At 40.3% G+C, this 27,500-nt stretch overlaps 1 protein-coding gene across 1 annotated transcript in view; it reads left to right on the forward strand.

The window, feature by feature from the left end:
• The window catches only part of LOC137652976 (leucine-rich PPR motif-containing protein, mitochondrial-like), a 438,837-nt gene that overhangs the window by 326,873 nt on the left and 84,464 nt on the right, over positions 1–27,500 (forward strand). Inside the window, 3 exon segments of the mRNA XM_068386371.1 lie at positions 1–7; positions 22,463–22,580; positions 24,360–24,519. The exon segment at positions 1–7 is cut by the window's left edge and continues 107 nt beyond it. Coding sequence (XP_068242472.1) covers positions 1–7; positions 22,463–22,580; positions 24,360–24,519 — 285 coding nt within the window.

Below are 27,500 nucleotides of genomic sequence, written 5' to 3' on the forward strand. Positions count from 1 at the left end.
CTGAGAAGTAAGTAGTATTATTTAGGTAACATTTCACTGAGAAGTATGTTTTTCAATCAGAATTTTATATTCATATTTTATTTGTATTACTAAGTTTGGATAATAGTTTTCAAAGTAACAAATAAGATATTGCACTCAATTTAAAAGAATATCTAAAAATTGCCTCAAACCTAAATAGCAAATTGGCGCCAGTTTTAAGCCCAGCATTTTTAGGTGAAGATTAGTTTATTCCTGCACTACTGTAAATACAAACCTTACGCTCTTAACATAGGAGTATTATTTTGGCGCTGACTGAAACCAGCCATTAAAAGCTTTTGCAAAGTGTAACTACTCTCCACTAGTTAGTGGAGTAGGGGTAGCAGGGTTAACCCACCATCCCACTCACACCAGCACTAGTAAACAACATCCAATTTTTTTTATCTCGGCTCAGTAAATTGAAGACGGTTTTTTGCTCCTCCACTAAAACCCTAATATAAAAAAAGATTTAATTTATTTTAAATTGGCCTAAAAAGCAAAAAATATTTATTCATGCTATATTTTTTTTAGGTGTGAGTGCCAGTGAGATCTTATTGAAAGAATTTGGGTTTGTCCAGGTCTTGAAGGGCGCCGATGTGGCACCTTCATGTTCACTGAGTAGAGGAATCCTTACGGTCTCTGCCCTGCGTATAGGGGTCACTTCTGCATGAAGAAGTCTCCATATTCAGTGTATAAGGAGTAGTCGCCCTCCCAGTGGCTGAGGTTTGGTAGGCAACGGAAGAAGGCGTAGAGGGATTCTTGATCTTCGAGGTCAGCCTCGAAGGGGAAGAAACCTCACCATTTTTCTCTGTTCACTTGATCTCCGGTGACATTAAATGTGACTCTGGACAACCGTGCATTTCTTCCCCATAGAGAAGCAGCACCGGTCACCACCGTAGGGCTCTCTCTTTCCAGTGAAGAAGTTCGTTTTCTGTGGCCTTCCATGGCTCTCATGGGTTCCCTGTGCAAGGAAAGGTTGCAAGAGGTCTTGCGGTTGGGAATGCAACTGTAGCAGACATTTTCCCCACGGGTTGATTCCGAACTCCCCCCCCCCCCAGAGGCTCCGTAGGTCGCAATTGAAAAAGTCATGCGCTCGGCTGTCTTAATCTCAGCTTTTGCTTGCTCCGACGGTCGCTATACTTCGGGAACAGGCTTGAGCAGTTGCTGACAAGCACTCTTCAAAGTGACCGGTCTTGGTATCCCTTTTGGGAGAACCCAGGGGCTAGCTTCGGCGATGTTCCAAGGGCAATTAATGAAGTTGATCTTTTGGCAGAATAGATGTGAAGTGAGCTGTCGGGAGGTCCACCTTCCTTAAAAGGGTCATTCTTCACCAGGTGTTTGCCAATCTTCCCATTCAAGGGATAGATCCCCTTAATTAGCTTCTGCTCAGCAAGCTCCTCACCTAGGAAATTTGCCATCTGAAATAAAAGGTGTTGATTGTCCCTGCTGGCTGCTGGAGAGAAGGCCATCTCCCGAGTCCCCCCCTCCCCACGGATTCCAACCACCTGCCCCTCCTCTCCCCTAGGGGAAAGGAAGACAGTGTGTCTACCTCTTGTTGTGGAAAAGACGAATAGAAGAGTTTCTCATGTAAATGTGCTAGTGAGTAAGCTTACTGACCAACTTCCAGTGGAAGATTCTTGCGCAGTATTGTGCACCCTACTACCTAGCGAGGTGAGAAGGCGAGATCTGCTACAGAAGGAAGGAGAGCGGGCTATCTTTACGCGCATTGCTCGTTCTAGTAAGTCTGCCACCGCCGATACTGATGCGGCTCATCGTTACATGGAGGATGAGTTTCGTAAGCTCATCTGTAATGGCGACAACCTGAGCAACTTTTTATCATGGATGAGACAGGACTCTGTTGGAAGAAGATGGCTTCCTGTACATTTCTCTTCAAGGATGAAGTGAAGATGTCAGGCTCCAAGCCCCACAATGACTGTGTCACTCTCATCATGCGTCAGTGCTCCAGGCTTTAAAAAAATCAGCAGGCCTTAAAAATAGGGCTCTGCTACCCATGTATTGGATGCGAAACTCCAAGGCCTGAATAACGAAAGCCCTGACCCTTGAGAGAGAGAGAGAGAGTGTGTGTGTGTGTGTGTTTGTAGATCAAATAAGTTCTAACGTTCCATCCTCCGTCTATATCCAAATTGCCTTGGTGTTGGAACTAGTTAAGTGACCCTAGCTTGTACTGCTTCCAGTCTATCTATAGCCTTCTGAATACTTGTAGCCAAGAATTGGACACCGTATTCTAGATGGGGTCTTACTAATGATGTGTACAGCTGTAGTGCAGTGTTTTTATTTCTGTATTTGAATTGTCTCTTTGCATGGCCCATTAGTTTCTGTGCTTTCTTTTAAGCTTTTATGCTCTATTTAGTGAAATTCAAATCCTTGCTGATAAGGGTACCGAGATCTTTCGCATGGTTCACACTTTTTATTTCATCTTGTAGGTTACTATAACCTATGTGCATGACTGTATGTTTCCCACAGTTGAAAGGCAATTGCCATTTTCTGGACCATTCTCCTAGCTCCATTAGATCCTCTCTTTAGGCTTCTACATCTTCTGAGTATGCAGCATTTATGGCCAATTTAGTATCGTCAGCCAATTTGGCTATCCTACTAGTTAATCCTAAATCTATGTCATAAAAGTAGATCAGAAATAGCAACGGTCTAAGTACGGATCCTTGAGGTACTCCGCTTGTAACAGCTGCCCACTCTGAAGCTTCTCCATTGATTACAACACACTTTTCTATTTGTTAGCTAATCTTCAATCCATTCAACTGGCTCGTCAATGATGCCTAGTGTTTTAATTTTAACCATTATTTTTTTATGAGGAACTTTGTGAAAAGTCTTTTTGAAAGTGTAGGTATATGATGTCTATTGCCCTGCTTTTGTCATAAATGCTAAACATGTGGAATTCCAAAAGATTTATCACACTTTATCTCTTTGTCTAAAACCAAGTTGGCTGTCTATCAAAATATTGTTTTTCTCTATATATGCTACTATTGAATATAGTATAATTGATTAAAAAATTTTGCAAGCCACTGAAGGTAGACACACTGGTCTGTAGTTGCCAGGTTCTTCTTTTGGTCCCTTCTTGTAGATTGGAGGAACATTGCCTAATTTCCATACTTGTGGTGCCTTTCTTTTGTTGGCAGTCTTTTGGAACATTTTGTAAAAGTGTGGGATTATTTTTTTCTTCTAGTTCTATAATCTCTCTTGGATGAATATTATTTAGACCTGGTGCCGTAGATTTACTGAGTCCTTTTATTTTCTTTTTGACATCATCTATTTTAAAAATGATTCTATTTAATGGTTGTGGCCCTTTATATTTGATAGCTGGTTCAGGGAGGGTCATTGATTCTTCCCTAATGAATGCAGTTGTGGAATATGCATTCATCAGTTCAGCTTTTTCCAAATCGTTTCTTATAAGATTACCCTTCGAGTCTCCTAATAGGTTAATTTTGTTTTTTATTGGTTTTCTACTGTTTACATATGTAAAAAATTCTTTTGGGTTTTCTTTACTGTCTGAAGACAATCTTTTCTCTTCATTGATCTTGGCCTTTCTAACTAGTTTTATCTACTTTTTGGCTTAACTTTTTGTGCTTGGAAATTTCATGAATTGAAGGCTGTGGACCCATTGATTTATGTTTCCTGTCTCTACTTCATATTTCATTGGCTTTTTGGTTGTGGAGTTCCATCTGGTAAAATTTTTCTATAGGGCATGCTTTTAGCCCTTTTTTTATATTTCTACAAAAGAATCCCATTATGTATTGATGTTCCATGTTTCGTCGTATTCTAAATTCTTGGTGAATTCCTTTAGTTTTATCCAGTTACTACATCTGTAGTCTAGTTTTTTATAATTTTCCTTTCTTTTAGATAAGGAATATTTACATGCAACCTAACTATTCTTTGGTCACTTTTGCCAATATTTTCGTTTACTGAAACACTGGATACCAAATTTTCTTCTATTGTTAGCACAATATCTTTTGTATGTTGTTTTCCCTGGTTGGTTTATCGACTCACTGACAAAGGAATTCAATGTTGACAAATTTTAGTAGCCAATGTCCCTCTGTGTTTGATGTAGAATTCATATTGTCCCAGTTGACTGGTGCATTGAAGTCTACTTTTTGAATAGCTAGCTTATTGTTCTTCTTTTCCAAGTTGCCTATACACCTCTTTGTCCTATTCTTATGTTTAATGTGGTGGTCTGTATATTACTATCATGGGCATAATTTTTCCTATGGTGTTGATGTTTGCACTAGTCACTTCACATTCAGTTTTTAATTTAATTTCTATGGGGTTTGAGTGATTTTCAACATAGAGCATTACCCCTCCACCTTTTTTGGTAAAGCGATCCTTCTTCAAAAGCTTGAAACCTGCGATTTTGTATTTTCTGATAATTTTTTTTTTTCTTGAATCCAGGTATCATTAATGCCTATGACATCTAGTTCCTCACTAGCTATCATTGCCCTGAAGTTTTCCATTTGGTTTCTAACTGAGTGACCATTGAATTGTGCCATTTTGAGAAATTTTTCTATCTTTTTTTCTCTTCCTATGTGACTTTGCTAGTTTCCCTTTTTTACTTGTGTTTTAGTTTTACTTTTATATGCATTATCCATGTTTCTGCAAAATTTCTTCTAATTGATGCTGGTCTACTGTGTCTAAGTAATTGTACAGGTTGAGATTAAGTTGGTCTCCATATCCTCATGCTTTTTTCACTAAAGTGTATTCCACCTTCTCTGTATAATTTTTTCTTGCCATAGAAAGTATCCCACAGACAGACAGACAAAGATATTTTAAGCTCTGAATGGTCCTTGAAACAACAGATAGCCAACAAAGTTTTGACTTTGTGGGGGTTAGCCAACAATCGACCTGTTTGTGACTTCCCTCAACCGGAAACTTTTGATGTGCTGCTCTCCATTACCAGATCCCAAGGCAGTCTGGCAAGATGTCTTCCAACATCTGTGGAACAGGATGGATATCATGTATCCCTCCCCCTTCTGCCTAGTAAGGAGGATCTTAAGGGGAACGTCCGCTATGGTGTTCAACAGAGCAATTTTAAAAAATTTGAAATTGTTTTATTGTTTCTGTGTATGCAGAAACATATTGTACATGCTCTCCAGAAGTTTCAGCCAATTATTTTTACAAATAATGAAGATAAAGCGGTCTTTAAATGATGACGTTATCCTTACTGCGTCGTGTACTTGACTGAGTTTGACAGAGTCGTCTTTGTATGTTTATTTTTGCATCCATACATCGATTTTTTCACTTATATTTCAAAATCTCGTACCTCTGGCAGAGACGGAAGGCATTGATTGGTAGAGGGTAGGCAATCTACAAGAAGAACAGCCAGTTTCCAAAGACTTATAAAAGTTACGTTGCATGTGTGTTTGTTTACTTGCAGTTCGTATGTACATTGTGTTTTCACAACGTCCTCGTGAACTCTATAGGAAGGCCAATGTTATGTAAGGTCCAAGAAAGAACAAAAAATAAGCAGAGAGCAACAAAAAAGAACCAAAACGAGAGGGAAACATGAAAGAGAGTACAAAGCTGGAACATTCAAACTAAAACTCTGGCAACAAAAAGAGGCCGCTGGCAACTCATGACACCATTACACCAATTGTATTAGTAAACATAGGGTTTAAATACCTTGTTTAGGGAGTCCTCATCAAGGAATAAACAATATTGTGTAAGTACAAAATAAGATTATCATAATAATGTTATCCTGATATCTTTAAGAAACAAAGTAAAAATTATAGCAAATCTTTTGGAGCTCATAACTCAAAAACATACTTATTCACACTTGGGTACATTTTTTCACTTATTTACTGTTCAATTTTAGAGAGAAAGATATTATTGAAAAGAGGAATGGAAATCCCACAATTTTGTGAAACAATTTTTATTTTAATTTTTCTCTTTTTTAGGATTATTTTACGTCTATATGAAGAACATTAAAAACAGATTCATTAAAAAAAGAAAAAAGGATAATAAAAAATCTGTCACACAAAATTATTTGATTCATAAAGAAGTTTTGATGGTATGATTTTCAATACAATTGGTGTCATATTAGTGGAGAAATATGTACTTAGAATTTTTATAACAATCATTATCTTTGCTATTGAATCTTGAAGTTTTTGATAAAAAAAACTTGAAGTTTTAATACGATGAAGGTATTATATATGTCTTAAACATAATACATAGAAAATATGTATTTTGAATCATTAGAAAAAAAATAGCGGACATAGCGGATGGTCCCCTTAAAGTCGGGGCATCTCAAGATCTATCGATGACCTTGATAGCTTCCCTGTCTCTGCAGAATGGTTTCCCAATCTACTTGACCAACCACACATGGAGAGGTTCCATCAAGCGACGGTTTTGCGCCTGGAGGTTTTCCAGCAACTACTCCCAAAGAAGGGCTTTTTGAGACTGGTTGCAAAAATAATGGCAGGATACCGTCAGGAGTCATCTGCCTCAGTATATCACACAAAGTGGTCTGTCTTTTGTGGTTGGTGTCGTGGACGGTGTATTGCTCCTCTCAGTGCCACTATTCCAACTATAGTGAAGTTCTTGTTGTACCTCGAAGGAGAAACTGTTCGGTGTTGGGGGTTAAAGGCTATCACTCGGCCTTTGTCCTTCAAACTGAATAAAGTTAATATTAATCATTAACAGAATTGTCTTTCCTCTTATGGAGTTTTGAGTGCATGTGCCTTATTCCTAGGATCTTAGTCCAGGTTTTAAATTTACTGAAAGGAGTACCTTACAAACCTCTTCGTCAAGCCTCAGATCAAGACTTTACCCTGAAGACGGTCTTCCTTTTAGCCCTGGCCTCTGCGAAGAGGGTCAGCGAGCTTCGTGGTTTGTTCTATGACATCACCCATTCAATGGGATGGGGTTAAGTGACAGTGTTTCATCCCTGAGCTTGTAGACAAGACTCAAAATCCTGCTGTATCAAATAAAAGAAGTAAGAAGTTAAGTGCAAGAGAGAAGAGAATATATAAAGTGTAAACATTTTTAAAACTCAAATTGTTCCAATTTTGTACCTGAACCAGAAATACAGTTTATTTTATAAAGTAAAAACAAATACCTTGATAATAATTGCTTCTTTTTAGAAATATTAACTATCCTTTGGTAGCATACCTTAATAATAAGGGAGTTAATTTGACTCGAAAATTGAGTTTACCGACAGCAGACCAAGTAGAGTTAATGCGCTGATTTGTGGAAAAGATTATAATTAGCTATGTTTGATTTACAAATGCGATACTAAAATGTGAATATTATATACATTATTATTGGATACAGTTAATGAAACACTAGTTTAATCAAAATACAGTTTATTTCAAATGTAGCTGTAATTTTTTGCCACAGTAAATAGATGTTCTGTACAGTGTACAGCAAGAACTAGGTGGAAAGAGAGGTAAGTGGCGCGAAACATGGCCAGTGTAAAGGAGCGTGGGCTATTTGAAATCATCGCACTGCGAAATGTGAATTTTTATTTTGAAATTATTGCGATTCTCTGTGCTACGTGTAAGTGAAATCACAAAGGGAGAACTTGTGTAAAAGAAGCTTGACTCTACTCATGTGAGAGAGTGCACCCTGACACTGATCCTAGGCGAGATACATGGACGAGGTTCTATCTCTGATGAGGTTTTGTGCAGAAATAACGTTTTATGCAGCTTCGGCGCATGGACCCACAGATCCTATTCATGGGAAAGAGCCCACCCAGACACTTGAGTGTTAGTAAGGTGCGTGGCGACCTCCTGTCACTGACGAGGGTCTGCATGAATGCTGAGCATTGGCGAGGTACATGGGTGAGCTCCTCTAGTGATTTTTCATGCATCTTTAGCGCATGGACGCATAGATCCTATTCATGAGGGAGGGCTTACCTATACACAGCGTTAGCTAGGTGCCCTAGTGACAAGGCTCCTCTTGCTGACAAGTGTCACCCCAACGATGGTCGCTTGCCAACACCCCCATAGTGAGATTCTGGCATGAGCTACTTGATTGTGTATTCGCCCTCTCCTTTATGATACCCTTATCTCGCGAGGGAGGTAGAGATCTGCAGCAATATAATGAGGATTTTGAGACAGAACCCTTTTGGGGTTACTGCTACAGATGGGGATGCCTGCAGTCCGCTTGCGGCCACTGGTTCTCATTAACATGCCCCCAGATTTCTGCTCCCTGTGAAATAAATAGCTTTTAGGAACACACTCATGGTGATGCCGGCCATTCACTTGCAATCACCACCTCTCACCTTCATCCTCCCGGGCCACTACTAGTCTCATCAGACAATCCTTCGTAGTTGTTGCCTCGGAATTCTCTCTTCGGGATAGACAGCTCATATGGTGCGGGCCTTCAACCTCTTGCGGTCTCCACCTCATCCCGTCATGTCCTCAGATCACAACGTGTCTTGTGAGACAACCTTTCAAGGTTATTACCTCAAGACAATACTCTCTACTGGATAGAATCGGCTATACTCATGTTCACGAGCGATGGCAGATAAGTGTTCGCTTACAGGTGAGCTTGTCCTGGCTCCTACTGCTGACAAAATTCTGATAGCTTCGCCTGCTGCATGCACCCTTCTTAGGCGCACACAAGCTAACGAACATGTTCATGATGCTCTTACTCGTGAATGATCAATTCCTTTTGAACAATAATGTTGTACTTTGTCACGCACACATTATCCTGCAAGCGAAAGCTCAAGCTACCTCAGGGGTGCTCGCACATAAAAACATGTATATGATGCTTAAGCTTGTGCACAACCATTTACCCATAGTCAGGAGAGTGGCAATTGACACACCTTTATGTGGGCGAGCAAGCTACTACAGCTGATGAAGGCTGTTCACTTTGCCAGTTGCATCATTACTCGCACACATGAGGAGTAGCAAGGGCTATTTACCGTCATACAGAACCCACTGATGTTCTTCATGGAAATGGGGCAGGACTCCCTCCATAGTTTAGAGAACCCAGGTGGCCCATTGACTGGCTACTTGAAACATTAGACATTGCAATGCTCTGGCACCAGATGCCACGATCTCTTCAAGGGCCTTCATCTTCATAACATCAAAGATCTCCTCTGTTGACAAGATGACCAACAGTTTCAGTCTAATTATCGAGTCAGGATGATGGTTGCAGAACATTCATATCAGGAGCTTCCACATTTGCAGCCTCTGTATGTGAAGATGAATACGGAATTGAAGCGAGTCTGTCTGCAGAAAACCCTGGAGTTAACTTTACCACCGCTGGCTGCTACGAATGTGGGGAAGAATCGGCATCTCTGTAATGCCACTTCTGTTCAGGTAGCTATATCGTCATTAGACACAAGGACTTTGATGATCTCGGAGTTTTTCTCACAGGCTACTTGGTCTTCAACTTTCCCAGTGACACCCTTGGCCATAACAGTCCAAGCAAGTTTGAGGCTTGTATTGGCACTAGGTGGAGAGCAGGAGAGGAAGTTATCCACTGCCCGCCTACTTCACGAGGAGGAGGGGAGAGTCTCCCTGATGCTATTTACCAAGCACATCATGCGTAGAACCATGAAAAATGACTCTGCATCCCCATTGTCTGATAGAGGAGTCTTCTGTCCTGCAAGGCGGAGAATTTCTATTTGGAGTTTCTGCTGAGCCTTCCTCCGAAGGGATATTGTCTTCAACTACTTCCTCGTGGAGTTCCGTCTCCCAACAGGTCAGAAGCCAGACCAGTATCTGCTATAAGTAGGGAGTGTCCACTAATTCCATAATTCTGGCGATCTCTACAACATGAGCTGGTCTCTGGTTCTGCAGAAATTGGAGATGGACAAGGAACCGCTATGTGCCCGTGTTTTTATTATTATTATTAATACTTGCTGAGCTACAACCTTAGTTGGAAAAGCAGAATGCTATAAGCCCAGGGGCTCCAAAAGTGAAAATAGTCCAGTGAGGAAAGGAAAAAAATAAAATATTCTAAGATTGGTAAATATCTTCTATGTAAACTTTAAATTTTTTAACAAAATAAGAGGTAGAGAAATAAGATAGAATAGTGTGTCCAAGTGTACCCTCAAGTAAGGGAATTCTAAACCAAAATAGTGGATGACCATGGTACAGAGGCTATGGCACTACCCAAGACTAGAGAACAATGGTTTGGTTTTGGAGAGTCCTCCTCCTAGAAGAGCTGCTTACCATAGCTAAAGTCTCTCTTTTACCCTTACCGAGAGGAAAGTGGCCACTGAACAATTTCAGTGCAGTAACCCCTTGGGTGAAGAAGAATTGTTTGGTAGTTTCAATGTTGTCATGTTTATGAGGACAGAGGAGAATATATATATAAAGAATAGGCCACACTATTCGGTGTGTGTAGACAAAGAGAAAATGGATTATAACAAGAGAGAAGTATCCAGTGTAGTACTCTCTGGTCAAAGGACCCCGTAACTTTCTAGAGGTAATATCTAGACGGGTGGCTGGTACCCTGGCCAAGCTACTACCTTTAGGTGGTGTAATAGGGATTTTAAACCTGCAATGAGGGGGTCCTTCTTGACTGCAGCTAAGGTACACGGAGAGAGGAGGAAGACTGGATCTGATATCCTACTAGGTACCGAGTCTTCTTCAGACAGCAAAAAGTCCACAAATTCTGACTGTTTCTGACTCTTGTAGCTCGACTGTGCCCTCTAACCACATGTACTCCCTACTGAAGCATAGCTAGAGGACTGGCAAGTGGAGATATCTTCTGGTGATGCAGGACATAGCTTGTCTGCTATCAAGTGGGCTACTTCATCCCCATCAGGTCCTCCCTAACATAAGGGATACCTGTCATCAGGAAGAAGGAAGTCTCTTTTGCGAACATTTATCAATGTTCTCCAATGGAATTTGGGCGCAACAAACCATTCAAGCTCCTACTGAATCATCAGCTTATCCCTGGGTAGCCATTACAGTTGATTCTGGCTGTAATATTGGGTAGAACATATACCTTCTATGAAGGTAATTTTTTCTGTCCGTGTTATTAGTCTGTACTATTTTTATTATTATTATTACTAGCCAAGCTACAAGCCTAGTAGGAAAAGCAGGATTCTATAAGCCCAAGGGCTCCCAACAGGTAAAAATAGCCCAGTGAGGAAAGGAAACACAGAAATAAATAAATGATATAAGAAGTAATAAATAATTGAAATAAAATGTATAATGAAAAAATTAACAACGTTAAAACAGATAATTCATATATTGACTATAAAAAGACTTATGTCAGCCTGTTCAACATAAAAACATTTGCTGCAAGTTTGAATTTTTGAAGTTCTACTGATTCAACCACTTGATTAGGAAGATCATTCCACAACTTGGTCACAGCTGGAATAAAACTTCTTGAATACTGTGTAATATTGAGCTTCATGATGGAGAAGACCTGACTATTAGAATTAACTGCATGCCTAGTATTACGAAGATGATGGAACTGTCCTGGAAGATCTGAATGTAAAGGATGATCAGAATTATGAAAAATCTAATGCAACATGCATAATGAACTAATTGAACGACAGTGCCATAGATTAATATCTAGATCAGGAATTATGTATGCAACTGCCTGCTTGGCAAATGTAATTGAAGATACCTTTCAATCTTGTCTCTTGGAAGTATTTGCTTGCAACTGATCCTTTGTTTAACAGTGATCAGCTTGAAAGGTTTGCTGTAATGCCATTAGCTGTTAGATATAGCCATATAACTGTTATTCTGGTGTTTACCGGTCCGTGGGCAGTCATACACGGCCAACTCCAATCCAAATTAGGGCAGTTGGAGGACAAGGTTTCATCCTCCCTTTACATAGTAAGTGACAAATGATCGATTAAAGAAATAGGAATACTAAATAAAATCTATAAAAGAAAATGAAATGCAAAATGATAAAATATATAACAGAAGTAGGAATACAAGATGATGCAATCTATAAAAGATTTTTTGTATCAGAAATTATTTAAAATTAAAATCTTTGAAAATTGTCAATCAAAAAAAGAAAATTTAAGACTACAGTATATGAAACAGCATTCAAGAAAGACATTTTCTGGCCAGGATCAAGTAAATTAATTGATTGGTTGTTGCAGCTTTTAACCTGTTTTGAGTCTATTTGCTTCCCTAGTCAACATAATTTTTTTTTATGAGCCAAACTAACATGGATCTAACTTTAGTGTATGTATTAATTTCTAGATATGTGGATGTTGGCTTGAAATTGAATTTTGTAATGCATTGTGTAAACCATCAATGCATAATAATAGTTCTCATCATGCAGTTGAAGTCCTTTGGGATATAATCTTTACATCAATTGGAAATAATGGAGACAGACAGCCCGGCCTTTTGTGCTCCTCTTCCTCCTTGGGTTTTATATTATTAGTCACTTCAAAATATGACACAAATCCCTAGGGCAAACTATCGCCATCGGCTAATATACATCAATAACATCAGCTACTGGCAAAAAATAAAGTGCTTTAAAGCATTTTATTGTTAGGCTAAATACTAGATCTGTATTGTATTGAACCCTAAATCTTAATTCAACAATTTTTCAATAGGCTTTGCAAACATTAAAATAAACACCCAGAGACTTTTGAGTCATGAAATTTTGAAGTAAGCAATTCATTTGGAAATTTTCAAAATCTGTCCTATATGTTTCAGGCTAAATTTTGGGGCAAAGATTAATTAGCTGAGAAAACAGCCGATTATAGGTTACTTCTCGCTTGTTCAGTAACAATGTGAACACATGCAATACACAGAAATGGCCAATTTGAATGTGGATTGTATAACTGGTAATATATGAATGGACAAACTTAAAACGTACCATCGCCATCCCAGTTAGGATACTTGACTACATCTCCAAGTGCTGTTGATGAAGCAATTTCTGGGCTCGACCGGTGTCGCTCATTGAAATGCTCCTCTAGCACCATTTCCAAGGCATGGTTATTGCTGAATATACCAGAGAAAAAAAAAGAGATGCATGGAATGCCAGGAATAAACCTAGCTCGCTCACTCTTGATTATCGGTATGGAAAACTGGGGCGTGGTTGAACCACGACCATAGATCCCTCACCAATTAGACCTCTTCTTCACCAACATCCCCTTCCACCCCTACATCTCCCCACCCCTTACCTTCATTCCTCTATCAGCACCTGCGTTGGTCAGACGTGTTTTATTTTGCTCTGTGTTGTTTTGTGTTTTTGCAGATGTCCGACATTTTAGAGATCCCTGCTCCCAAGTTGAGTATTATATTTGTCTGTTTGGGATTTCTAGGTAGCGACACTTATTTATTTTTAACCGTGTTTGGTTTTTTGTTATCGCCGCTTGTGTTCCCTTTCGGGGATTCGCCGCGGCCATTGGTGTCGCTTCCTTGTGATCTCTCTGTTTATCGGGCTTCCATTTAGCTGCTTATACTATTTGTAAGCCCTCGTTTATGTTTTGGACATCTAATTTAATATTTTGGCATGATCATATTTTATAGCAAGCTACACCCTTCAGGTTTATTAGCGCTGTGCTTGTTAGCTTACTTGGTCGATCCGTAAGCGGTTTCGGTGGGTAGCCTTTCCTGCCAGCCTTTATCTTTTGAGTTCTTTTCGGGGAGAACACGTTCTCATTTGGTTGTTCTGGATCGTTATTTTCCCAATTTCGGAAGCCCCTTCCGTTTCGGCTTTTTCCCGATTTGGAAAGGTTTAATTTTTATTTTATATCCCCGTGTTCTTTTCCCCCTAATCTTCTCATTTGGCGTGTTAGCTTTTATTATAGTCATTATTTACGTCTGCATTATATTTTGTGTTTTTACATGGGTTCGCAGGAGCTACATGATTGCCGCAGTTTTCGGGTATTTCCATTGTGTTTTGGTGGGTGGTCTCACCCTCCCTTCGATCACAATGGTCACCTGATTTTGTTCTGGTCTTCCCCTCCCCCTCTTGGGTCCTTCCCCCTACGCCTTCGCCTCCCTCTTCTTAGAAAGGGGTAGGCTTTGGTCACGTGCTTTCTATAGAAAACGTGAAGTTCCTCGAGGTGAGGGCTGGTCCCTACGCTCCCTATGTCGGTGTGGGTAGTGTTCTCTTCTCGCTTCGCCTCGGTTGGCCACCAGGCGTTCGAGACTGGGTATGCGCCTCGTCTCCCGACTCTCTCCTCACCCCCCCTGTTATCCATCCTTGATGTTCACCTCCCGTCCCGGAGGGTTGCGATAATTTAATTTCATTTCTACGTATGGTAGTTGTGTTTCTTTGATCGGATTCAGACACTCCACTCTGTTCTGATACCGTTCTTTATCCTATATTTTTTAGTGTTTTGTGTTGTTGGGGAGGGCGATTATGGCGGAGCTTTTAGTGTATTTTAAGTTTACATACATAGCATTTTTTGCGCCGGTCTTACGCATGTATTTTGTCGTTATATTATGTTATTTAATTATATTGTGTTATTTTTATGTTATATTTATGCACTGGACTTTCACATGTCTTCCAGCGTCCTTTTTAATACTCTTGTCTGTTTTATTGTTTTCCGGAGCCTTCGAATTTTGAAGATTGGTATTCAGTCTGTTTGTCCTTTCTCGCTTACGCTTCTCACTCCGGTGGGTATCCCGTATTTTGAGAATTTATTTATATTTGTTTTTTTTTATGGCTATTTATTCATTTGGGTCGTATTTCTGGGCTCCGGATATTTTGGTATTTTAAGGGACTTAACAGAGGAAGGAGTTTGTTTATGATTTTGTCTACTTTATTTAACTCTAACGTTTGCATATTTCCGCCGCTAGCAAATTATAGTCTTACATTTTTCGCCAGGGAATCCCTGGCACGAGTTAATTTTATTCTCATGGACCCAATTAATTTACAGGTGGTATGTTATCAGGAGATGGCTTGTACTGTGGTTTTGCAGCAGCCTTGTGGGCATGAAGTATGCCTTTCGCATGCCGGGTGTGCTTTCGTGGTGGGAGATCTGTTAGTGTGGCATCCAGACGGGTGTGAGATTTGCTATGCCCTGGTCTCTGATTTGATTGGTGATTCGGTATGTTTTGATACATGCTGCATTGCTTTGATTTTATTTTTCCCTGCATCACCTTTCCTTGTTTTAATCTGGGTCTCTCTCTTCCAGGCCTCCTCCGCCGCCAAGAGCACTTCCCTCGCAACACTTAAGACCTGGGTTGGGTGTTTTGGTTGTAATGTTCAGGCCAAACAGCCTTATATTTTGTCGGAGGAGATGTGTTCCCTCCTTTACCCTAATGCCAAGATGTCGGCAGCGGTGGCCCCTGATGTGGCAGCTCCGATCATCGCCTGCATTCGGGAAGAGACCCAAGCCTTCCCCGATGATTTTGTAGGCGATGATGTTATCTATGACGTTGCGGCCATTGATTTGGATATTGAGCCTATGGTCTTCGATTCGACTGGTACAGGTAGGGTGGTAGGTGAGGCAGGTGATGTTCGGTCTAAGGTACTTTTCCTTTGTCCACCTCTTTCTCTTTCTTCTACAGATACTTCTTTTCAGGGTTTCCCTAGCAAAACCATGGACGAATCACGTTCAGTAATTCCTAAACTTAAGCATGTGAAAAAGACTTTACCTAAGGTTAATAAGCCTTCCAAGATCCTTAAGTCTCTTTCCAGCAGGTCATCCTTGGATGGTCAACGACGACCAGTCTTGGAAAAGACTTCTTCGTCGGCTTCTGGTTCGAGGGCGAAGGTTTCAAAAGCCAAGTCTCTGGAATTGGCTTTTGACCCGGTAGCCTTTTCAGGTCCGTTGATGGAGAGAGTGGGCAGCATTGTGCAGTCCCAGATTGGTCCTGTTGTTGACCAACTGAACCCCTTTGGACAGAGGCAGCAAAACCAAGAGTCCATGTTAGAGTCTCTTTTGTGATCCGGCCTCCCACAACAACAGCAGTTTGTGTTCCCGGATGTTTCGAAGCTCCCGGCTTTTGTGAAAAGCAACCCATGGAGGTTGGCTCTGCATGCCCCATTCTCAGAGGGCATGTTAACGATTGAAGGTTGTGGAACCCGGCCTGTGGAGGACTTTGAGTTTTATCCACCGGGTTTGTATTTCCCATTTCCAGGTTACGCACGCTGGACGGATGAGGCGCTTGTTAGGGTGGATAAGGTGCCGAGGGAGACTGTTATCTTTCCTAAGGATTAGGCTCAGTCTGCCTGACTCTGAACCCTCACTGAATGGGAATGTGTCAATACAAAGTTGATCCTCACAAAGGAACATATACTATGTTCGGCGTTGAGGGGCCCACTCCTACTCCGTGCTCCACCAAAGTGGCGGATCTTACCTTGGCGGCTGTAATGGAAGAAAAGCCTATGCCTCAACTTCGGGAGACCGATTTAACTTCCTTGTTTCTCCCGGGGGACCAAGATTGCTTGGTTGATGCTCCGTCGACCTTCACTGTGGGGAAGTTGGCTCCAGACTGTGCTACAACTCAGTTTAGTGAACTTCTTCCGTGGTTACCTGATTCCTTGATTCGGGCGGAGTATGATGTTCAAGTCCATTTGAGTAGGTCTGAATTCAGTTACTATGGCGTAGATGTCTTCCTTAGTAGCCTATATGCGGACGAGGCTCTGTTTAAGATCCTTACTAAGTCTCTCCTTCACACCCTTCAGTGTGATCTTTTTGACTTTGGTGTCGCTCGCCGTGCGTGCATGGCTTTTTGGACGCTTCTATCCGCCATGAACCGAACAAGTTGATCAAGGCCTCGGTCTGGGAGGAAGATCTTTTCCCTGAAGACATGGTCAATGCGGTTCTAAGTGAGGCAGTGCGAGTCAATCAGACCCTTCGGGTGAGGTGGGGTCTCGGCTAACCCACAATTGAGAGGTAGGAAAAAGGCTAGATGTTTTCTCTCTTTTCAGGCTTCCCAACCTCACCCTATGGTTCAGGCTGTGCCTGTCTCTCAGGTGAGACATGCATCCCCCGCTAAATCTCAGCCCTGACAGCAGTTCGTGCTGGCGAGTCAACCACCTCAGCCTTCGACTTCCTTCTCCACTTCGCCGGCTTTTAACCCAGCCTTTGAGTCCTAAGCCCTGATTCAGGGATATAATAGGCAGCCGGGAGGAAGTAGGCCTAGAGGACCCTTTCGCTACAGGGGAGGTGGTCGAGTCTCTGGAAGGGGCCGGGATTTCCATAGAGGCTGAGGTGGCAGGCCATCGGCAACCCAATGAAACTCCGCAGAAAGGGGGGAGACTATACTTATTTCCAAAGAATTGGACCTTCAGGAGTTGGGCACGAAGCATAGTTTCCAACGGGCTGGGGTGGAGTTGGATTCAGGGACCCCCTCCATCGGTCGGATTTTATCAGTGTCCAATGCCAGAACTCACCGATTTCACCCGAGATCTTCTTCTCAAAAATGCGATTCAACGGATCAGGCACTTAAAGTTTCAAGGTAGCTTGTTCAGCGTGCCAAAGAAAGACTCCCACAAGCGAAGAGTCAAGTTTCAAGGTCGCTTGTTCAGCGTGCCAAAGAAAGACTCCGACAAGCGAAGGGTCATCTTAGACCTGTCTTGCTTGAATACCTTCATTCAATGCGACAAGTTCCATATGCTGACCGTATCGCAGGTACGGACCTTACTTCCCCGTGGGGCCAACACCACCTCTATCGATCTTACCGACGCTTACTAACATGTTCCGGTAGCGCGTCATTTTCGTCCATTTCTGGGTTTCAAGCTAGGCACTCAAGCATTTGCTTTCAGGGTGATGCCTTTCGTCCTCAACATAGCTCCAAGGGTATTCATGAAGCTAGCTGACTCGGTAGTCCAAGAGTTGAGGGCCCAGGGCGTACAGTTGGTGGCCTATCTGGACGATTGGCTTATTTGGGTCAACAGCAACGAAGAATGTCGAGAGGCGACAGACAAAGTCATCAAGTTTCTGGAACATTTAGGGTTCCGAGTGAATTTCAAGAAGTCTCGCCTGGTTCCGGCGTCGTGCTTCCAATGTTTAGGATTCCAATGGAATTTGGACACTCACAAGTTGTCGATTACCCCGAAGAAATGGAAGGAGATCGCAAGAGCTACAAGAAAGTTTCTAGGAGCCAGATTTACGTCTCGGAGGAACCAGGAGAGGGTTCTGGTTTCTCTCCAGTTTGCTTCCGTGACGGGTGTTATCTTGAAAGCCAGGTTGAAGGACATCAACCGGGTGTGGCAGTCCAGAGCGAACGTCAGTCTCCGGGACAAGATTTCGAAACTTCCAGCTATTCTCAAGAAAAGTCTCCTCCCATGGACAAAAGTCAGGGATTTGGCAAGGTCGGTGCCCCTTCAGTACCCTCTGCCGGCATTGGTAGTCCATACGGACGCATCCCTTACCGGGTTGGGGGGTTACTCTCCGTTCAAGGAAGTACAGGGCTTGTGGTCAGTGACCTTTCGTCAACTGCATATAAATATTCTGGAGTCCATAGCCGTCTTCCTGACCCTGAAGAAGCTCTCCCTGTCGCGGAATCAGCATATCAGGTTGGTTCTGGACAGCGCAGTGGTTGTTCATTGCATCAACAGGGGAGGCTCCAAGTCCGGACACATCAATCATGTGATAATTGCCATCTTTTCCTTGGCGGCAAAGAACTATTGGCATCTGTCGGCGGTTCATCTAGAGGGTGTCAGAAACGTCGTAGCCGATGCCCTATCTCGAGTGACTCCCATGGAATCGGAATGGTCCCTGGACTGTCAGTCGTTCCGTTAGATTTGCCAACAGGTTCCAGGTCTCCAGGTGGACCTCTTCGCCACGAAGGCCAACCACAAACTCCAATGTTACGTAGCCCCCAACCTGGACCCTCAGGCTTATGCGATGGACACCATGTCTCTCGACTGGAACACCTGGCAGCGGATCTACCTGTTCCTTCCGGTCAACATGTTGATGCGAGTTTTGGACAGGCTTCGGTTTTTCCACAGTCAAGTGGCCCTCGTGGCTCCCAACTGGCCGAAGAGCAATTGGTTTCCTCTCCTAGCGGAGCTCGGTCTCCAGCCTCAGCGGCTTCCCAACCCGTTGTTGACTCAGACAGTACAAACTCGCAGCGTGTCAGCTTCCTCAGGAATTCTGAGTGCCCTAACTTTATGGACTTCATGACATTTGGTGCTCAGAAGGATGCTGCTATCGATCCTCTTAACACTTTGTTCCTGGAGTCGGATAAGAGAGATTCTACCCTTCAGCAGTATGATTCTGCTGTTAAGAAGTTGGCAAAGTTTCTGAGGGATTCTGATGTTAAAACGATGACTCCCAATCTAGCAGTTACCTTTTTTCGAACTTTGTTTGAAGGGGGTTTAGCTGCAAGGACCATTACCACGATTAAATCCGCTTTGAAGAGAATTTTTCAATCTGGGTTCGTTATTGACCTTTCGTATTTATACTTTGCATCCATTCCCAAAGCTTGTGCTAGACTGAAACCAGCAACTCAACCTACTGTAATTTCTTGGTTTCTCAATGATGTCCTTAAGTTGGCTTCTTGCTCGTACATAACGCTCCTTAGGAAAACGTTATTTTTGTTGAGTTTGGCTTCCAGGGCTAGAATATCTGAGCTATCAGCCTTATCAAGAGATCCGGGCCACATTGATTTTCTTCCGTCTGGGGAGGTCTTACTCTCGCCGGATAGACGGGTCTTAGCTAAAAATGAGGATCCCCAGTCTAGATGGATCCCGTGGGAAATTTTCACTTACTCAGGATCCTTCCCTGTGTCCTGTTTATGCTCTCAAAGATTATTTGCGTAGAACTTCTACTACATCTTCAGGTCCTTTGTTTATTCGGGAATGTGGCGGAACTCTTTCCCTGAAGGGGATTAGGCAGCAAATGCTTTATTTTATTAAACAAGCCAATCCTCTCTCGGTTCCTCATGCCCATGATGTCCTGGCTGTGGCAACCTCTGTTAATTATTTCCATCACATGAATTTTGAAGATTTGAAACGGTACACCGGATGGAAATCTCCTACAGTCTTTAAACGTCACTATTTAAAATCCTTGGAGGCCCTTAAATTTGCGGCAGTGGCGGCTGGGAGTACTGTATAATTCCTCCGGATAGAGACGAACCATTGTAACTAAGTCCTTCTTTCTTCCCCTTTTTTCGTTTGATCTTGTCTCCTTATAAGGAGTGGATTTATCCTGCCTTGCCTACTCCCCCTACCGTCCTTTGTTGTGATTTTGATTTACATCCTAACCTCAGCTTACATTGTATGATTTGTATTTGTAATTTTATTGGTTATAATGGTATTTTCATTTTTGAGAGTTTATCCAGTATATCTATCTGTTTTGTATACCTTGTGTTTTATGTTTGTAAATATTTTGGTGTTATTACACTCTCTTTTTTGCATTATATGTTTTTGGTTTCAGTTCCTTATGTTTAACTCTTCCCAAGCTTGAACCATTTCTCTGTTATGATTTCATGGAGTGACACAGGTCGAGTCCAGAAAAGGTATTTTGACAAAGGAAAAATCTATTTCTGGGCGAGGAACCTGTATCCCCCAGTGAACCCACCCTTTTCCTTTTTCCCTCACCCTGGTTGGTCCAAGCTTTGGGTGCTGGGAGGAATGAAGATAAGGGGTGGGGAGATGTAGGGGTGGAGGGGGATGTTGATGAAGGCGATGTCTAATTGGTGAGGGATCTATGGTCGTGGTTCAATCACGCCCCAGTTTTCTATACCGACACTCAAGAGTGAGCGAGCTAGATTTATTCCTAGCATTCCATGCATCTCTTTTTTTTCTCTGGTATATTCAGCAATAACTATGCCTTAGAAATGGTGCTAGAGGAGCATTTCAATGGGCGACACAGGTTTCTCACCAAGAAATAGATTTTACCTTCATCAAAATCCCTTTATTAGTAATATCTTGGAATTCAGATTTGCTGTACTCTAGCGGGATATTAAAGCCAACACTGATGGAATTGATTAGGCATAGCTGCTGTTTTTTTTTTTTTTTTTTTTTTTTTTTTTTTTTTTTTTTTTTTTTTTTTTCCGCCACTGTCGAATATTCCGCGATAAATTTAATGTGGCTGGCAGTCTAGCCAACACAGCATACTGCAAAGATTCTTAATTACCCATACAGTATCTTTATAGATTTTATTATTTTGTATTTCATATTTCCCAAAAAATTAAATCTGGTATGAGTTGTCCCAGATATCAGTTATACTAGGTATCAGTTTTCCTGGTACGAGTTGCCTGGGTATGAGGTGTACTCATATCAGAGGAATATGATAGATGAACTTCACCTGTGACGAAGGGTGGCTACCCAGCCTGCCCTATCGTATCAAATGAAAAAGGTCATGGATATTTATTATTCAAATATGTTCATGTATGTGAGAATACTGTCTCATTAATACTTTATCCCTTTAACTGTTAGATATGGTGCTATCTAGGTTATAAAGAAGCTGTGCTGTAACACTGCTAAATAATCAGGTAAATCTTGCTCTAGCCAAACCTTATGAAGCTTAAAACTACCCAGCAACAATAAAAAACTCAGTTTGGGATTCATCTAACATATATGCCAGTAAACTAATTGCAGTTGCTAATAAATCTAATGATATTGAACCATCATAAAAGCCCAATAAGTTGATGGTAGACTAACCTTAGTTATAGATGCCACAAATCTAACCTTCCTTCTCATTTCATAATTCTAACTGTCTATAAATAATACTTGCATAATGAATGAAATTAAAGTTACAATGAATAGCACTGGCAGTAGTGATAAAAAAGACAAGAAATCTAACAACACGACACACCTGTGTCAAGCCCAAAAAATCAAGCAAACAAATACTTAACTTCCGGCACTTTTAACCTAAAGTATGCTTCATCTGGTAAGCTACCTACTAAAAGAAGAAAAAACCTTCAAATGATTAGTTTACTTAAGGTTGGTCTTCTTGATTCACTAAATTAATATGCAAGAGTTAGAAGCCGGCTGAAAAGTGAATGGGGGTGGATGTTAGTTGGTCTTCCTGGTTCACTTAATATGCCGTTGTTATGAAGCCAACAAATAAGGGAATGGAGGTTGATCATTAGTTGAGGCGTTGGTAAGCTAGCAGTCAACTGGAAGAATGCTTCCATACTATGACTTACACGATGAATTTCTGTTACCGAGGTACTATCAAGTTTTAATGGCCCGAAACTTGGGGGTCTCCATTATATACACTAACAAGTGCCTTGCATGTAGATACCCTGACCTTAGAGCAGGGAGACAATATTTCTTTAGTATTTATGCAGTATGGGTTTCCTTGTTCTAGCCTTACCCCTGGAGTATTTGGAGACCATACAGTACTTAAACCCCAAAAATGGTCATGGAAATTTGAGTAGTAGGGGGTTACATATATCAACCTTTAGATGTCTATATGGGATTAGTCAGGCAGGTGAAATTAATATGATTTGATTAGTCAGGCAGGTGAAATTAATATGATTTGTTACAATTTAGTTAGGCTAATGAGTGAACATTAACATAATCATAAGTTGTGTTGGCAAGGGCAGCAAATATGGACATTCAATGAACATTAGGACAAGATTTAGTCATTTTGTAACTTCTGTTGTATGATCCCATGTATATTTCTTTTCAGGCTTCAAAAGATTATGGATCTATCTATTTCTATTCATGGAGAGATGAACAGTTTATATGACCTGGTTTTTGCATTCATCGAATGTGGCAAAGTCAGACAGGCCAAGAAAATTTTGGAGGTGAGTTTTAAGTTTATTAGTATTTATTAGAGTTCATTTTATTTGATTTCATACACGAAGCGTAACGAAGTATATAGAATCCATTGGGAAAATAATCAAGATCCAATTTCAATTAGTTTATATTAAGATTTTATAATCCAAACTTTGCTTCCAATACTAACCATAAGTGGTGACATTATACTTGGTCTATTTCTGAAGGTGAATTACTGTAGATACATGACCTAAGCACTACTATATTTTAGTTACTAAGCCAATAACCTGTGATCCGTGGGTAGACCTAGCCTTAATTTTCAAGATGCAACTCCAAAATTCAGTTAATAGTCTAGAGAAAAAGTTTCCGAAGTTCTTCCTCTGAATATAAGGAGATACGTAAAAAGGTAGTAAATCCAATTTGTCTTATTCAAACTATTTTGCAAACAAGAGTTAACCAAAGTTATTTGGGTTTTGGACGTGATATTCCATAAGGTAGTGCAACATCAACACTTGGCTTTGCCATAAACTGCCTACTTTTACCATAGAAAAGAACTTGATATGTTAATCCATTCTTTGGTGTACAGTAAATGACTAGTCTTTAAAGGGTAATATGCTAGAATTAATCTGTCCTTTAGGTACTTGGCTATTATTCTAGCGCATAACATCTAAAGGAAGCTATTGCTGTACTGTCTTGTGTAACAGTTTCGATAATTGAATCAACTCATTGTATGCTCCAACTCCTTTTGAATGACAAGTTTGGATTTCCTCCTCTGAAGGGGAGTTAGAAAGTTTCCTTCTTTTAAAGTGGCTAATATAATTACCCAATGTTTTGGAAACTGTTACATCCTCTGAATAGCTAATTGGCCGCAATTGTCCTAAACAAAGAACATTAGTGGAACAGGCACATGCTCTGCACAGGTGACTGACACAGCTTGATTTATTGAGGATGGAATAAGCTCAAAAACTGCATATTTAAGCACCTTTAAAGGGAGGTTCAGATATACGAAGTTACAGAAAATTGTACTGAACAAACAGTGTACTAAATGAAGCATTGTCAATAGAAAGATAGGAGTTAGGAATCTGATGTCCATACAAACTAACAATCATGCTTAGAGGTTTTGTTAAAAGTGTTTGATCTTTCTTGATTAAGTTCTCAAATACAGGCAAGTATGTAATCTTAAATAAAATGCTTTAGACATACATAAAAGGCTTTGGTAACATTCCTTCACCATTAGATGATCTTGATAACATATGTTGACACGTCCACACAATTAATAAATATTTCTACATCCTTTCTCTTCGGGTGGCTCATCTACCCCCCTTTTCTGTATTCATCTGGGCCTGCCTAAGGTTCATCATTGTGCAGCATATATATCTGCTGGGTTGAGCTTGACACATTGGGCTTGTTAATCTCCTTTTAATAATAATAATCAAATCAGCTGCTTTTCTGACTAATTTTTCAAGTTTGAAATTTATAATTTTTCCATTTTATTAAAAGAGAATTTCCAAAATTAATTAATTTCTATGTTGAGAATGTCCAAGATTTTTACTTACTGAGTTTAGATATAACGCAGTAAACTAAGTTTTACTGAAAGATGTCTTTTCAAGCGATTTTATGGTTGGTTTGTTATATAATAATAACCGGAAGTATGTATTGTAACACTGGTTTAAGTTGCCTATTGAGGAGTTGTCTATAAATAATTCCGTGATTGATGATAGTTGGTCAAATTGATGATTGGCACTTACTTTTCATTAAAATGAAAAGTTCTAATCTATTTTGATGTTGATAAGAATTTTGTTTTTTAGACACCAGGGCTGAGAGCTCGTCATCAAAGATTAGAAACTCGTTGTAGGAGGCTTTTGGAGGAAGACAGAGTAACTGAACTGGAGCATCTTGTTGCAATAGTGAAAGATGTATTTGATGTTGATCGAAATATGATGTTTATGTACCTTTTTGAAGCATACAGTAAGTACTCAAATCAGTTTTTTTTTCTAGCAATGTTTCTTTATTTTAATGGTATTAAATTTGAAAATTGGGTTTTATGTTTACTCAAAATAATCTTGTATATGTTAATATGGTATATTTAGCTCTAATTGCTGTTTTATTATATAAGTGTTCTGTTGTCCCTTTGTTGTACACATTCTTGTTCATAATGCTATTATATTGGTTGTTTAAAAAATATTATTTTATTTATCTTGAAGTATATACAAAACCTGAAAATTATTAAAGATGTGTATTCTGCCCCCTCATCTGTGAGTTTACTTACATATAGCCAGCCAAGCATGTACAATTGTTGAAAGTTATATACTAAAAAATATTTTAGTTGTAAAATTAGATATTTATACCCTCGCTTGGCATTCATATGACTCCCATCTCCTGTATTTTGCCCCCCCCCCCCCCCTCATCTGTGAGTTTACTTACATATAGCCAGCCAAACATGTATAATTGTTGAAAGTTATATGTTAAGAAATATTTTAATTGTAAAATTAGGTATTTATTTACTCGCCTGGCATTCAAATGGCTTCCATCTCGAAGCTAGGTAAATGTTTGTTTACCCTAAAATTTTTCCTTATCTTTAATAGTTATCTCCTGTAGTGGAGTATTGAATTTATATGGCAGTTCATGGTAATAAGAATGCTTGGATCAATGTCGAAACATCAATCATTAGTTGGGAAGTTTCAGGGGATGATATGAATGTCAAGTGAGTACAGTAGGCCCTTGTATGACTGCGTTTTGTTGGTACAACACATCTCCCATAAGCTATTACGAAAATCTGTCAATCTCAGGCATTTGAATTTTAGTTACGAAAGGCTTGATAAGTTCTCATCAGTGCTCATTTGAAAATGTAGTAATGTAGTGTCTAAGTGAAGAAAACTATAACTGAACATCTCTCATTTGCTGTTGCTGCACTGTTCTGGCTTGTCATAGCCTCTCTGTTTGTGTGTACACAGTTTTGGGTCATTGTATCCCATGCATTTGTTACGTATCCCCATAAATTTTGCTCTTTATTTTATGTAAGGAAGATAGGGATAATCCAAGAGCCAGGTCAGGATTTATTTACCTGAAGAATGCAAAGGTTTATGAGTAATATGTTCCTATACAGATAAAAACTTTAGTCATTTATTTGGGGTTTTACTCTTATATTGATTTATTACAACCAGAAAAAAAGAAAAGGTGCCGTACTGGTAATTGTATTGTAAGTCACCAGGTAACTCCACTGCTGGACAGTGTTATGAGCTGCTGCCAGGCAAGCTTTACTTCTCTCCTAGTTGCGTCAAGAGGCTGATCTTCCGTTTTTCGCTTTACAATTACAAATTACTCCACACTGGAATACCCTTGCAGTGCTTATTTTTTTTGCTTTGTTGTGCTATGAGTAGTGTTGCTAGTGTTATGTAGACTTGTCCCATCTGCGATGGTTGCCCTTTTGGTACCTTCATGAGTCGGGTCAAGGTTGATCCGCATCCCTTTTGCACGAACTGCCGTGGTAAGCGGTGTTCCTTAGAATTCCCTTGTGATTTTTGTATGGAGTGTCTGTTCTTCCAGTCAAAGAAATATCATTCTCGTCCTAAGAAACAAGCTGAGAGGGGTTTTTTCCCTTTCTCATCTTCTTCCTTATACAGCAGGAAGCATGAGCTTGTTTCTACGACACAAGGTATTCCCCACTTTGTTCTTCCTTTTCCGGAGTTCTCAGTGACTCCGGTAACCAGTAATGAGGGCATGAATTACTTAATTTGCATAATTATACTTTTATTAACATACTCTTTTCCGTAGGGACTGGCGATCACAAATCACTACCAGAGATGGATATCCTGGCTACGGCCCCTGGACATCCGGTATGTGATCCAATCCCGGTGTCATTAGTACCAGATTGCACTGATCTGCATAGATCCCTCTCACCTCCCGCTAGTGTACTTAGTGTCGAGCCATTTATGACAAGAGTTTCAGCAGTATGACATTTTTCTTTTGGAGGTATCTCTGTTGAAAGTGTCTCTTCATTCTCATCCGAGAACGCCACACTTTAGTTGAGACTGCCATTTCCCCACAGTCTGAGGTGGTCTTGTTAGAAGGTCTTTATCTTTCCCCCACTCATATATAGAATTCTGTTTTGCCTCGTATGCCCAGGGGTCCTTGGCATCGTTCTCCTTGTAAGAATTTTCCAGGCTCATCCCCAAATTCTCCCACATATTCTGATGTTGTACGAACATCGTCAGGAGTATCCACGACACAGATTTTATTGGCTTGGCCAATTTGTCAGAGCACATTTGTGTCATCCCCTTCCAAACTGATGGTGCAGAAGGCTAAAGTTATTACTAAATCTACTAAAGCGTCCCTTTTTGTGAATTAGTATAGTGATAATGTTTTTTCCAGCTGTAAGTATAGAGCATTCGTGCAGGCATTTTGTGTAAAGTGCACCCAGTTTTACTTTTATGAAATCTCCTAAATCTAACATTGAATCAATTATTAGGCTATTTTTTTCCTGCGCTTTGCCTCCTATCACACCTTTTAATGCTTTCTTTACTTATACTGTTATGTTAGTTACCAATACAGGTGTTTCATTATTTTTATTGGCAAAGTTATTTCTTATATCACTAATGTATAGAATTGTATAAGAGATCCTCTGCAATTTTTATAGCTCCCTCTATTGTTAATATTTCCATTTTCTTCCTTTAAAGCAAACATCTGTTGGCAGACCTGTTCCAAGTATTCTTTTCATCAATTTGATGTTTTTCTTTTCGTTAGTGTTTCCTCAATTGTGGTCTGATTGTGTTTATGAAAAATCTGATGAGCTTATATATTATTATTATTATTATTATTATTACTATTACTTGTTAAGCTACAACCCTAGTTGGAAAAGCAGGATGCTATAAGCCCGAGCGCTCAAACTGGGAAAATAGCCCAGTAAAGAAAGGAAATAAGTTAATTACATGAGAAGTAATTAATAATTA

The sequence above is a fragment of the Palaemon carinicauda genome, chromosome 1 (genome assembly GCF_036898095.1).
Source record: "Palaemon carinicauda isolate YSFRI2023 chromosome 1, ASM3689809v2, whole genome shotgun sequence".
In the NCBI taxonomy this organism is placed as follows: Eukaryota; Metazoa; Arthropoda; class Malacostraca; order Decapoda; family Palaemonidae; genus Palaemon; species Palaemon carinicauda.